Raw genomic sequence first — 15,311 nt, 5'->3', positions numbered from 1 at the left:
GGTTCTTACTCCATGCACACCTTCTTGCTGTTATTGTATGTCAATTTTTCTGTTATTATTTCATATTAGTGTAAATTGACAGACGTCGTACAATTTTGTTAGTTTTATATTATTATAATAGATGAGGTTCATGATAAAAAAACTGTCAGCATAGTAAATGAAGTTCTCATGGAATCTGATTCAGAATTATTTGATTCTGATTGAGAAAATTCTTTTAGTTATGGCCAGGAGAACAATTCAAATTGCTTTTGAAAAATTAGACGAACCTATTTATATTCTGCATCTGAAGAGGAGTTAGATGATTCTGATTGTGATCCTGATTATACTGAATCTACTAACTGGTAGACCTATTGGTTCCTCTGATGACAATGATAATGATTATCAAGCTAATCATATCCTAAATAATGAAGATCTTGACAACCCCATGCCATCAGTCAGTAGTGTGAGAAATGTTAGGCCATGTAACTGCTGCTGTTGATGAAACTTCCACACACTATGATGTATTTTCACTTTTTTCCTGAATCATTCATTGCAGTAATAAAATCAGAAATAAACAGATTTTCAAAATCAATTACAAAAAGAAAAAATCAGTTGAAGAAAAATAGCGTATGGGTAAAATGGATTACAGTGAAACTACATGAACTTTATTTATGGTTTTCTATTATACTTCATATGTGCATTATAAAGAAAAGAAAAGATTACTGGGATAACAGAAAATTTGTGTACTGTTCATATGCCGCTTCATGTATGTAAAGGGATCACTTTCTTTTACTATTCTCTCAAACTTTCACCTCAACGACAACAATCTGTATATTCCTTATAATAAAACTGAACAATTGCTTTCACAGTTTCCTGTATGCTTTCCGTTATGAAAATTTGACAATAGATGAAGGAATATGTGGTTTTTGAAGAAGGATTCAGTTCCAGGTTTATAATAAAAATAAGCCAGACAAGTATAGGATAAAGCTGTACATTGTGTGTAACTCTTCGACCGAATATGCTCTTCAGCTTGAAGTTTATACTGGCAAAAGGGATGATAATTCTGTTACATCACTATTCTAGAGACTATTGTCTCAGTATCTTGATAAGGAGCAAAAATCTGTTCATGAATACTGTATTCATGAACAGATTTTTACACTTCACTAGCTTTTTTTGATTTTTTATGTCAGAGAAAAACAAAACTGTTGGCACTTGTATGCCAAATTGCAAAGGGTTACCTAAACAAAATGTAGTATCAAAAAAATTGAAGAAATCTGAATCTGTTTTCCATTAGATGTGAAAATCTTCTCTGTCTAAAATGGAAAGACACAAAAGATGTTTTAGCATTGTCATCAGCTCACAAAGTGATGACTCAAACACATGTTCAAGTTCAAGGGTATGATTACAAAATCCAAACCTAATGTCATTGTTGACTGTAATAAACATAAAACCGGTGTCGATAGAAATGACCAAATCATTGCCTATTACTCTTTCAAAAGAAAACAAATGAAATGGTGGAAGAAACTCTTCTTTTATTTTTTTATGATGGCTGTTTCAAATTCATTTCTCCTTTATCGTGAATCCCAACCTCCAAACTTAAGAAAAAAATACATTTAGAAAAGTTTATTGAATCACAGGGAGTAGAATTGGGCTCTTGCTGAAGAAACAATTACTATGTCTATTGCTTCAAACAGACTCACTGGATGTCACTTTCCAGACAGGATTCCTCACAAAAAAAAAGTTCAGCCAACACGGGTTTGTAAAGTGTGTTTGCAAAAGAGTAAAACATCTACTGGGAAAGCAGGAAGACAAGAAACTGATTGATGGTGTTCCGACTGTGGTATAGTACTGTGTCTTCCGGACTGTTTCAAACTATATCATACCAAAGCCAAGTACATATAGACTAATTTCACATCTGCTTTTTGTACATATTTATTATTATAATTAAGTGAATACTATAGGTTTTTAAATTTGTAGTAATTTAGAGATAGGGTAGTGTCTTAATTTTAGTTTTCAATCTTGTAAAATTAGTGAGAAAGCATTCAGTACAGTAAAGTTTAACAAAGTCACAATTTTATTTTTTTGCTTTTTAAACAACATTTTCAGTGGATCATAACACAAATGGTGAGTGGTTTTTTGTTCATTTATACACTAAAACAAACTGCATGATTTTCTCTTTAAAACTGTATATAAAGTACTTATATTCAATCCATATATTTATTTTAAAATACTATCTAAAAACCCTCAGGCCACCAGGTTTGAGCATGGTTACAATGGCTAGGCTTCATTGTGTTAAATCGCAGTCATTGTTAAAATATCCGGAAGGTTGTAGGAGAGCTTTTCCTGAATTGTGGGTGTAATAGTCACTTTTTTTTAGAGAAATTGGTGGTGTGGATGAATGTAAAATGTCCACCCAACCTACGGTTTAAGTGATGCATTCTTGAAAAGTATCTGCGTATCCTTGCCACGTTCACCAAGAAAGTCGATACAAAAACTGTGTCAACAAACTGGAATGTCTTACGGAAGTATTCTCAGAGCCACAAAGAAGCTGAAACTCCATCCATATTGTATTCACCTTGTGCATTAGCTTCAAGAACCTGTAGGAGAAAAGGCTTTATATTACTACCAATGATTTTTTGCGTTTTATTCACAGCAGTGTTCAGGTGTTGGATTATGTTTTCTACTCTGATGAAACATGGTTCAGAAAACCCTCACATTTTCCATGGACCCCATTACATTCACAAAAGGTTGTAGTTTGGTGTGCAATTTCGCAGAAAAGAATTGTAGACCCAGTCTTTTTCATTAAACAATAACAGCTAAACGTTACCAGGACATCATCATGCAATTGATGGCACTGTTATAGGCTGATAAACGAGACAGTTGCGTACAGCATGATTGTGCAACAGCACGTACAATGAATAGCACAATGATTATGCTGCGCGAGTTCATCATCATTTCTCATGGACTGTGGCCATCTAGATCACCAGATTTAACTCCCCCCCAACTTTTTTCTTTGGGGACATCTAAAGGATAATGTCTATAAGAACAACCTTCACACAATCAACCAACTCAAGCACAACATCAAAGACGAAATATTCCACATAAATGCAGCGACTGAAAAGTTGCAACTAAAGTGAAGAAATGTGTTAAGGCATGTGTAGCAGTAGATGTAAGACATTTTCAGCATCTATTGTGAGAAAAATGAATAATCATAAATATACTTTTTGTTTACCTACAAAATACAGTAGAGTAAATTATGTTAATAAAGATTCCTTAAGAATAGTAATTATTGGGTATCTTTTGGTTCACTCTTTATAAAAAGTTTAAGCTATTTTATGAAATATGTAGACAAATGAACATTTTAAATTAAGATAGCAATAATAATATTGTTACAGTTTTTAATAACGGTAATAAAATTCAATCAGCAATAAAAAAATTTAAATATCTTGACTTTTTCATTTGTATCACCATCTTCAGGATAGACTAGTATAAAAATAGATTTAAGTTATAGTCAGCATCAAACACTTTTTTCTTTTTTTTTCAAAATACTCAATTTAAGTTCACATTGAACATTTTATCTGTTTTGTGTAATGTTTTCATAAATGTGCTTTAACTATGTACCTCCTGAAGATGTGTGAAAACTAAAAGCACTGAAGATATTTTAGTTTTTTCTTATGATTATTGTATTTTGTCAAAATTTGTTATGATTGTAGGCACCTGACTCAAGATTCACTCCTTAAAATGACATAATTATTTCAAAGAATAATATTAACAACCATCCTTTCCCAGGGTGACTAGGAAAAATGAGGAATGGAATGATTCTCTGTTATCTTCTTCACTGGTCAAATATATTGTTACTTATTAAAATGCCAAACTCACTGAAGGATAGGTGGCATTCATAATTACAGACACTTTCACTCCATTCATCACAGGAATTGGCTGTGTAGTGAACATCAATCATTACTTTGAAGTAAAACAATTGTAATTTGTGCCTCTTATATCTGAAGAGTTTTATAACCATTACCAGTTATAGAAAGCCTGGGATAGATAGCGTAAAGTAACAAATTATTGTACCTCTTTCTGTTATAAAATAATTTGTTAAATTTAAATACACTGCTTCAATTCAGCAGAGGAAAATTTGTGTAAGATGATGATTTCCCCCGACCATTTCACCGTTCTTCAGTTTCCAAATATATCTTTTTTTATGAATCAGGTGTTGCAAAACCATCAGGTTGGGAGGTAGTAATTATAATTGCATTCATAATTATTGTTATTAATGTTTTATAAATTTGAGATTAAAATGCTCATTTATATTGTGTTTTAGCTCTAAAAACACATAATTTTGTTAATATTGTTTTTATTTTGTGAATAATTTTCCACATAACCTCAAAGCTTATGTGTGAAATTATAAAACAGAATTTTACAGTGTATAAAATATTCCATGGCTGGCTGAGATTCTAACCCCATACCTTCCAACCTCTCTGCTGTGGAGGTAGGTGGTTTTACATTGATGTTAACTTAGATTTTAGAAAGGAAGGTGGGGTCTACCATTGGGATTGGCATTACAACCTATAAAAGTTAAATATAACCTAAATCAGTCGAAAGAGCAAACATTTATAAACTTGTAAGAGCAATAGTTGTAATTTAATATACTTAGGTAAACTAACGATGATTGAAAGTAGAATAAAGGAGCACGCAACTAATTATAGTTAATGGAAGATAGAAATATATTTATATTTATATATATAGTTGAATAATAATTATGTAATTTCATTATAGAATTTTAAATTAATTAAACAATTTTTATTATAAAATATAGTTAATATTAAATATTAAATGGTTAACCTCATGTAAATTTTGTTTAATTCTGAATATGGGTTAGTGGTGGCTAATCCAAGTGGGAAGTTTAGGTGGTTAAGTCCTATATGTAAGCTAGTATTTCACTTTTGACTGTTTAATACAGTATTATAATACTGTTATATATATTACTATTATAATACATCCTAGTCAGCAGTTGTTTCATTTATTTATTTTTTTAATTGATTTTTTTTGTTGACTTTTTGTATTTATATGTACTGTTTTTAAACCTACTCCCTTCATCTACTGAAAATGACTAAAGGTGAAATGTATATGTAGTTTTAGATTTTTCTTTTTATGATTTTATTTACATTACCGTTTATACTAGCATATAATATAATATAAGCTTAATATGTAATAACAAATTAATATATATATATATTTTAGTAGTAAGCTATTATTACTACTAATTATAATGTAAATTACGAATTTTATTTACTTACTGATATCTGTAAAAATTTGTTTTTGTACAGATAAAAAAATAAATCGTATAACTAATTTTCACTCTGTTCATTCATTATCATTTCCAAATTTACTCTGTTTTAAATTAAACAATTAATTTCATGCTGTTATTAAAACTGTTGAATTAAAAGTAAAATATGTTCAGTAAGAAACAAAAATATCATTTTTATTCACAAACATAACCATTTGATGTAAATCAGTAAACTTTGCCAACGTATTCTGTTTATTACCACTTGTTGCATCTAAATATGTGATTAAAATTTACCCATGCCCTAATCATTTAAATATTTTATTGAACTTTACTGAAAGATTTTAAAGGTTATTAATAATCTTTATTGAACACTAAGTTTATTTAAGCCATAGAGCACTATTAAATTTAAACTGATAAAACAAACCAAAATTTTACAGAATAATAAAAGTTATTAAGAGTAAACATAATTATAATAATAAATTTCTAATAAAATAATAGTTTTAATTTAACAAAATATAACTGAAAGCCACTTTTGAAAGGTAGTTAAAACAAAGTTAAAATTACTTAGGATATATTTACTATTGTTCTAATGACTAAACCAAGTAATTTTTTAAGTTTTTAAACAGACCTTTTTTAATTAATCAGGTAATTAATCAGCTGATTGTCAACTATTTTAATTATCAATCATTCAACAACGACAAGCTCTCTGAATAGTACACATTTGAAGTACAGTGTGCAGTAATAAAATTTTTGGTTTCAGAAGTTGTGAAACCATGTAAAAGTTTACTCTTAGATGCTCAAGCAATAAGGTAAAGTGTTATGAATTATCCACATTTTTGCAAGCAGGATTAACATTCAAAAAGTACTGCAATTACTGTTATGATAACTAATATGAGTTAACTAGTTGAGGTTTCAAACCTGGCTCTGCATTCTCAAATGAGCTTATTTTATACAGCAGGCAAGTTGCAGGATAAGGAATTGCTGAAAATTATATGTAAACATTGGTACAATTTACTTTAAAATATGTATAAAATGGATTAACAACATTTAAAGAAAAAAAGTCTTCATTTGTATGAAATTCATTCACTTCTGTTTGTTGAAAAAAGATTCATTTTTGGAAAGAATAATAACTTTAATCATGAGAAAACTTGACTCCATCTTTATGAGTTGTTGTAATCCAAGCAGTAAAACCTGGATTGGAAACATCCCAGTTCTTGAAATAAAAAAAAGTTCACCCATCAGCTTGTTAAGTAATGCTAACAGAATTTTGGAACACTAAAGAACTAATTTTTTTTTTAAGGGAATAGTATTAATAATGCTGAAATACAAATTACCCTCATAATTGTAAAGTTTATGATACAATAAAACCTCATTTATAGCAAAAAAATAAGGCTTCTTTTATGTTCTAGTGCATACTGCCAAATCGACGTTTGATACTGACAAAAAATAAGCTAGGAGGTTCTATCATCTCAGTCCAGACCTCACTGCTACAGGTATTTTGTCTTGACCCTTCAAGAAATTGTAATGTAGAGTTTTACTGCAGTGAAGATATGGAAATACTTGTACAAAACTTGCTTAGAGTTAGGAAAGACAAAGAATTCTTTAATAGTAATGTATAAACAAAAAACGAGTGATAGGAGAAGCATATTTGTAGTTGAAAATTACGTTTAAAAACAGGTGTTGGTTTAATTTATTGGATAAATTTACCAAAACAACATTAATTTCTTTTTTACTTATCAATCGACATTAAGGGTCAGGTTTTTTTAATATTGAACAGATTTGATTCAAAGTACAAAGGAGGAATTAATAAAGACTGTTCTGCATAGAATAATTTCATTTTGTTTTGTTAATATAATTAACTTTTATATATATTAACTATGACTGTTTTGTATTATTGATGCAGTTAGTTTATTTCTACAAGTCCTCCTATTTAAGTTCAAATCATCGTTTAAAGTAGTATTAAACCATACTTAAGTTCTTGCTAGTTCTTATCTAATATCAGGAAGAAAGACATAATATACTTTTTCAGTTATTTAAATTTTCAGGAACTTGTAGATGCAAACCATTGCTGTTGCTTATTTCAAGTTAAATATAAATTTTAATTAATAAAATTTTATTAATTTATTTTTAAAATTTGGAATTTACAAGAGATTATCTCTAAAGTAAAGACCGTTTCATTGTAAAAAAATTTATTCTGAAAACTTTATAAATATTTTTTTATTTCTCTTAAACTACATACCTTACACTACTTCTCTGTATGGTCACCACATGAATTAAGACATTTATCATAGCAAAACATCAGCTTCAATATACCCTCATTGTATTCTTCTGTTGCCTGTCCATTTAGCCACTAATTAACAGCATTTTTAAGTTCATCGTCACCTTCGAATTGCATACCACTCAAAGATTCTTTCAATTTCCCAAACAAATGGTAATTAGAAGGAGCTCTGGACTATATGGTGGGCGATTGTAAATTTCCCATCCAAATGTTCTCAGTAATTCTCATGTGGACCTGCATTATTATGCAGCAGAATGACACTGTCAGTCAGCCACCCAGATCGTCGATTTTGAATGGCACGCCATAACTTACAAAGTGTTTCGCAGTAGGCTTCTGCATTTATAGTTGTTCCACGTGGCATGAAATCAATCAGCAGTTTGCCAAACCGATCCCAAAAGACTGTGGCCATCAGTTGGTGTCCAAATGGCTGTGGTTGACCTTTGTTGGTCTGGTTGGTGATTAAGGATGATGCCATTCACTTGACTGCTGTTTTTTCTTTGGTGTGTAATACAAAATCCATGTTTCATCACCAGTAACAATTGAATTAAGAAACTCATCACCTTTTTTGTGTGTAGCACATCAAAAATTCCAAAGCTGATCCCATTTGGATTTTTTGTGATGTTCCATTAAGACGTGCGGCCAACATGCACAAACCTTTCTTAAGCCTAAATAGTCACAAACAATGCGACCAATAACAGTTCTTGAAACATGAGGAAAAAGAAGGGCCAGGTCAAAAATCGTGAGCGACAATCTTTTCTGATTTCATCATTGACGCGTTTCAATAAGTCCTCTGCGATTATCGAGGGCCTCTGCAAATGTTCTTCATCATGCACATTAATTCTGTTATTTGTAAACCTTTCACACCATTTTCAGATGTTTCTTGCATTCATTACATTATCACCGTACACAGCAACCAACTGCTTATGAATTTTAGCCAGCGTAATGTTTTGATGGTTTAAAAAAACGTATGACTCCACATATTTCATGGTCAACAGCAACATCGATTTTCCTATTCATTTTATAACATAATAACTCGCACATAATCAAAGATACTACAACCCAACAACTTACAGACAATAATCATTAAGTGTACATTACTGCCATGGCCATGAACACAGGTTTGCCAGCCTTATATTGAGAAATTTCCCAGTGGTTTTTACTTTAGAGATATTCCTCGTAGTTTTGTTCTATTGTTTTCTATTTCAAGATATACAATAATTTCCTTAGCAGAAAATTCAATAGACACAAATGCTTATTGTAATTAAATTTGTAATTATTATTAAAATGAGGTGATCATACATCTAATTTCTTTATTAACTATTAAAGTTAGTTGATTAATTGTATTGTCTCTACAGAGGAACAATGTGTCATCAATATTAATAGTACCATTTTTTTCTTGTCTATTAATTCCTGAATAATTGTATACATTACCAACAATATGTTACCCAGATAAAAACACCCTATAAATATTTATAAAGGGCAGCAAAGAATTTGTATATATATATATATATATATATATATATATATATATATATATAATTCTTCATGGCACTATAATTTTATAATTTTACTGCTGTATAAACATCCTTCCAAAAAATTATAGAAAAAAAATACCATAATTACACTAATAATATTATTTATCCAAACTTGTTATATTAATAAGTAGCACAATATTTAATCAGCTACTCTAAAATGCTGCAAACCCCATGTTTAATCCCAGGGAATGACATGATTACTTTTAATTTGATTTGACTTTGATAGTAAGGTTGAAATTAGGAAGGTTGAAGGTAGTAAGGATGTAGAAGTAGTATCAAGTAATTAATTTGAGTTAAAAGATTAGCACAGAACAGAAAATAATGGAGAATATCATCAAACCAGTCAAATAATGGATAAGTAGAATCCAATTAATAGTACTCAAAAGAACTCAACTGTTATGAGTGTTACATTCTCAATTGAAGAAAAGAAAAGATATAAAAAATAATTTAGTTTTTCTTTTATGAAGAATATTTTTAAACATTTTGGATTCCATAATTGTGTCTTTGTTATATAAAACAATTAAAAATTTTTAATTTGTTCATTAATCCACAATTAAATACATTGTATAACCTATACAATCAATAATAATGTATAATTTTTGAATTTTAAACAGTGAAGACAAGTCGAATTGTATAATGAATTGTCTTATCGCTTCAGAAGCCATAACGTTTAAGAGATGTTTATTTTTGGGTGCAAATAATTCTTGTGTAATGAAGTACACACTACTGACATACTTGGTGAAGACGAAGGTTCATTTTTAATGAAAAATAAAAGATAAATAATTGGTTTTAATAAAAATGAATATCTACTTTGTTCCTGTAAAATAGAAGTAATATTATTAGGATGAAGAAAGATCAGGTGGAAACTGGTTTTGAATCAGCCTGTGATAGCATAGTCAAACTGTCAAGCATGCATTGTCATGAATAAAATAGTGTTAAAAATTTTCCACATAACTGCAGAGATATTTTTATAAAAGATGGAGCTGTGTAAAGTAATACTTAATAGTTGTACAGGTATAAAAATACAGAAATAACTTGTTTATTTATTAGTAGTAAACTGTTTTCTGCAGAGCATCATTTAATAAACAATTATCATACAATACAAAATTATTTTCATGACAAACCAAGTAAGTTTTAAACCTGGTGTACATGAATCAGGATATTATTTCTTTAAATCAAAATGTTTTCAATTGCTCATACAATCATTGTCACTGGCATTACCTGAAAAATATATTATAATATAAACATATATTCAGAAAAAACTGCTACATTTTAAACAGTTTTGGATGCAACAGCTTTCTAGATAAAATAAATAAACATCTCTTACAGTACAAAAAGTTCTACATTGAACAAATAGAATGTGGCTTGAAACAAAGACATAGTAAATATTTAAAAGTACTTGATAGTAATATAGTCAGTATTTGTCTGTCACCTCAATTAACCAAGTCACAAATACACAAGTTGAATGACAAGGTCATTAATCACAAGCTGAATTCTATGCATAAAAAAAACAACCATTTAACACACAAGCATATGAAACCAAAAAAATAGTAATGTATATAATAAAAAAAAACTAAATCTTATAAATTTTTTGAACACATTCTAAATTCATGTCTTTATGACTTAAAAAAAAGTTGCAATAATTTTACTAGAGCCATGTTCCTGTCTGAAATATAATATATGTTGCTGCTTTAAAAATTCAGAGTAATTTTACAGGTACAAAAATGGACTGTCAGTATAGTATTTAGCACTTAAAATTATGAATTGTGTAGATCTACATTTATTTATAATTTTTTTTTTTTAAATCCACCTCTATCTAACCATACAAAAGAAGTATTTTAGTAGTTCAACCTATGAGAAAGGGTGTTATTGTGATGCCGTTACCATTTTTAATAAATTAATTATTTAAAAGGTCTTCCCAATAAGTTACTTAAAATTAAAAGATTTTTTGTGCTAACTCAATATTAATCTGTTGATGAATGTTTAAGTAACATTATTATTATTTTTTTTTTAAAATCTCTGTGCTTTAATCCTTATGTTAGATCAAAAAGGAGGAGCTTTTAAATTTTTAATTCTAACAAACTACAAAAGTCAGAAACAAATATCACACATCACTAGATAGAGGAAGTTAAAAGTTTTACGATCCTCGATGTAGTGTGCACTAAACATGAACAACATTATTACACAAAAAATATGAAAATTCTACCCTATTTCTTGTCAGAACGAATTAACTGGTTTCTAGTAACTGAATTCATGGTGTAACTATTTGCTGTCTCAGATCTTGAAGAACAGAAAACATAGATGGTAGAAACACTTTTATGCATCTCTATATCTAAAAATCACAGGAGTAAGTCCAGACTTCCAAGTTGGAAGTGAGGTGAGGGACCATCTTGCATGAAAATGAAGTCATTCAACTCTTCTTGAAGTTAGGGAAAAACCAGTTTTTACTTGCATATCCAGTATGAAATTTGTCACATTTTGCTTGCCAAAAAAGTAATATCTATAAACTTTGCTTACAGAAATCGTACAAAACGCATTCAATTTTGGTGAGTCTCTTTCATGTTTGGTGACTACACAAGGATTTTTACTTCACAAATATAAATATTCTGCTCATTAACTTTACCAGAGAGATGAAATGTTTTATTAAAAAAAAATTGTCTTATTTATTATCCTCCTGAATTGCAATGCTAAATTTAAACCTTCCACTAAGGTCGCCAGGTTGCAGTATGTACAATTTGTATAGCTTCATATGGATGCTTTTTAAGAACATGCCTTTCTACTGGTTGAAAAATTCTGAGTTAATTGCTTGCCTGTTATGGATTTCTTAGGACTCTTCAGATGCATCTCAGATACATTCAACAGATTTATCTGTTGTGCTAGGACAATAAGTAAAGTGCTTTTGTATTTGTATATTTGACTATCTTTGAATATTTTATGCTGTTCATTATAAGACAGCAGTTTGTTGAACTAGCAGTGCAATTCTTACTGCATTTTAAATTTTTTTCACTCTTCCAATCAACACAACACAGAACAACTTCTGTAGCATCATAATTTTCCTGTAAAGAAAAACTTGTGCTACTATATAGCACTGAATAGAATTAATAGCCAGGTTTTTTTTAAACTTTGAAAATTTTTTCATCCTGTGATGTCTGGTATGTGTAAAATTTGTTAGAAATAAACATTTGAAATCATCTCTCTCTGAATAACCATGTACAAATGATATTTTCTCAAGTAAGGTGTGTTTATAATCTACAATTATGTACTAATATGATTAAAATATTTATCTGCAATATAATACAGCAGCTTTAATGTAACAAAGTAATTAACATTTTGATGTAATTAAAAATTTTTGTAAATTTTAAAATTGTGTTTCATAGACATGAAATAGGATTAATCATTGTATACATCACTAGAATTTTTAATTATTAATTGACGTCATATTTAAATATACGTAATTATTTTATTTAATTGCCTTTTTTTCTACAAAAATAAATGTTGTTTTTATATAATTTATATACAACTGATGATGCAGGATCCTGCTAAAGTGCTATTGGAATAAAGAAAAGAAAAATAAGGAAAGTATAATTTTATTTATTTTGTAATTCTGTACTTGGTTGTTCAAGTTGGTTTTTGTTTATAAAAAATACATCACTAATTGTCTTGACCATCATCATAAATTGTATTTCATGTACTTAAATCAAATTTTAATGAGTAAGAATTTATCAAAAAGTTATGCAGCTTTACTTTAAAGTTTTAAAGTAATAATATTTAAAAAAATTATATTATTTTAAAAAAGTAATATTATTTAATTAAGAAATACATTATTTTATCTCCACTTTTAGGAGTTATTCATGGTGGTGTATACTACAAACCTGGATCACTTAGAGCAAAACTGTGTGTAGAAGGCTTACATAAAACTTATGAGTACTGTGATAAACATGAAATTCCATATAAAAAATGTGGAAAATTAATAGTAGCTACAACTGAAGCTGAAGTTCAACGACTTAAAGACTTATATAAACGTGCAGTTGAAAACAATGTACCTGATGTGAAATTAATCGACAGCAGTGGAATAAGAGAAATTGAACCACATTGTATGGTAAATTGCAGTTAAAATTTTTATTTTTAAAACAATAATTATTAAAGTAACTATTGTATTCACCAAACAAAGCACTGCTTAAGGTGATTCTGTCATTTTGTGTTATAATTTAATGAAATTAAAAAAAGTATAATGAAAGAGTGAATTTCAATATCACAGATGTACAGAGATTCAAGAGATTTAAAAGAATGAGAGATTATTGGACAAAGAAATTCCTAGAAATTATCTTCCCAACACTGACAAGAATTGCTGCAATGAGGGCTTAAACCGTATAAAAAAACAAGTGAATTTTAAAAAGCTTTTTACTTTCTCATATGTAAAGTATATGTACTTTAGATATATTTTCTTTTAAATAAATTTTAAAGCCTCTTTTTAATTTCCTTAATTATTCTTAACCAAAGTACTCATATTTGTAATTTTTCTATAATATCTTGGGATACCTCAGCAGTAGTAATTGGTGAATTGGAAATGTTTCCAGAATATCCAGTATGTAAAATTATAAAACCCCCCTTTGGGTAAAGAGTATTCCCAAAAAATATTTATAGAATTTAATATCTATGACAGGTTTTGAGTTTCTATTCCACTTATTATTGAAAAATACACAAGAATTTAGTGTTCATTGCATTTCATCCTTTTAGGGATAGTTAAAAGGTGGAGCCAAGATTTTTTTAGCTATTGTTTTCTAGCTACAAAGTATATTTCTAATTGCTGTCTCAATTTTCCTACAAAAAAAAAGTTATAAATTCTACTCTTAATCCAGCTTCATCATTTTAGGTATGGTTTCAAGGGAAAAACCCGTGACAGATTTTTGTAGATTGAAGTTAATCATCTTCACCTAATTTAAAGTTCTACATGGCAGGATCACAATAAATATATATTTTAGTCCAGTTATCCCTTTCAGGCATGTTTTTTAAAGGAAATTCTTAAAATTAGAATTAAAGGAGTAAATATTCCCAATAAATTTGAAAGTTGCATCTCAACTGGAGCAGGATAACCTGATTTGGAGAATTATTCTCTCTTTTCACCTTGTTATTGGTCAGTAAGGAAAAAACATCCTTTATGTTTGTTACAGAAATAGAATCTTCATCTGGTCATTTGATCAGTTCAGTGAAGTCCCTGAGTTCATGCACTGGCATACCAAGGATGTACTAGCCCTGTCATCAAGGTTATAGCATCCTTTGCATTGAGGATGTAGTATTGTCAAACCTACACCCACAGATCTAATAACGAAGCCCAAATGAAGCAATCTTTATTATATTCTAAAACTACAAGTTATAAAGGTATATGCCACTTGCCATGACAGCATATGTCATCATATAAAAAAACTTTTAAATATTTTCTTTTTATTTCTAATGTTTTGTATATTCTTTACTCTTAAATTGCATTACATTGTTTACTGTAATTGGGTAGCACAGGCATTTTGTACGCAATTAAAAGTAAAATAATATAATGAATTAGTAATTGTTATATTAGACTGCTTTATAACAATTGTATAACAGATTTCAATCAGAACATGCTAATCGTACGATTTTCCAATTGTATAAAATCTAGTATATATCTTCATGAAATACTATTTTGCTATAATAATAATAAGAAATATATTTTAAGGTTTGAAATTTTTTTAAAGTATCTATATATACAGTTAAATAAATATTAATTAATTTGAGTTAAAACAGTATTCAAAATTGCATCCTTTTGTAGGTAATATACTCATTAGAAAGTGACCTACTTTCATTATTATACAAGGGACATCAAGTTTTATGAAATTTTGAATGCTATACATAATGAAAGGACTCGGTCTTATAAAAGGAATTTTTTTTATAGTTTCTTGAATTAAGAAAATTCAATCCTAGTAAATTTTAGTATTTTTTCACGTAACTGTTGTAAAACGCCTTGATAATACACACAGTTCACTATTTCACCTTGATAAAAGAATTCTAAATGCATAATTCCATTAAATTAACAGAGTATTGCTTTAACATTGGATCAAGACTGAACTGCTTTCTTGGGGCGTAGAGATCCTTTACCAATCCATTGTGATACTTACTTTACTTTTTCGTGTCCGAGCGATGAGACATTAAAACCTTTGCGACCAGTATTGTGCCACCGAAACACCAGAAGCATTTCCTT

At 29.0% G+C, this 15,311-nt stretch overlaps 1 protein-coding gene across 3 annotated transcripts in view; it reads left to right on the top strand.

Moving 5' to 3' along the window:
• Positions 1-15,311, top strand: part of L2HGDH (L-2-hydroxyglutarate dehydrogenase) — a 39,838-nt gene that overhangs the window by 5,183 nt on the left and 19,344 nt on the right. For 2 of the 3 annotated variants that reach the window (XM_075369743.1, XM_075369744.1), the window contains exon 3: positions 12,925-13,181. The exons of the other annotated variant lie outside the window; for it this stretch is intronic. In XM_075369743.1, coding sequence (XP_075225858.1) covers positions 12,925-13,181 — 257 coding nt within the window. The remainder of the gene's footprint in view (positions 1-12,924; positions 13,182-15,311) is intronic. 3 annotated transcript variants of the gene reach the window in all.

Source organism: Lycorma delicatula, chromosome 6 (assembly GCF_047948215.1).
Source record: "Lycorma delicatula isolate Av1 chromosome 6, ASM4794821v1, whole genome shotgun sequence".
Taxonomy (NCBI): domain Eukaryota; kingdom Metazoa; phylum Arthropoda; class Insecta; order Hemiptera; family Fulgoridae; genus Lycorma; species Lycorma delicatula.
The sequence above is the reverse complement of the archived record's forward strand: the minus strand, read 5'-3'. Positions and strand labels throughout refer to the sequence as shown.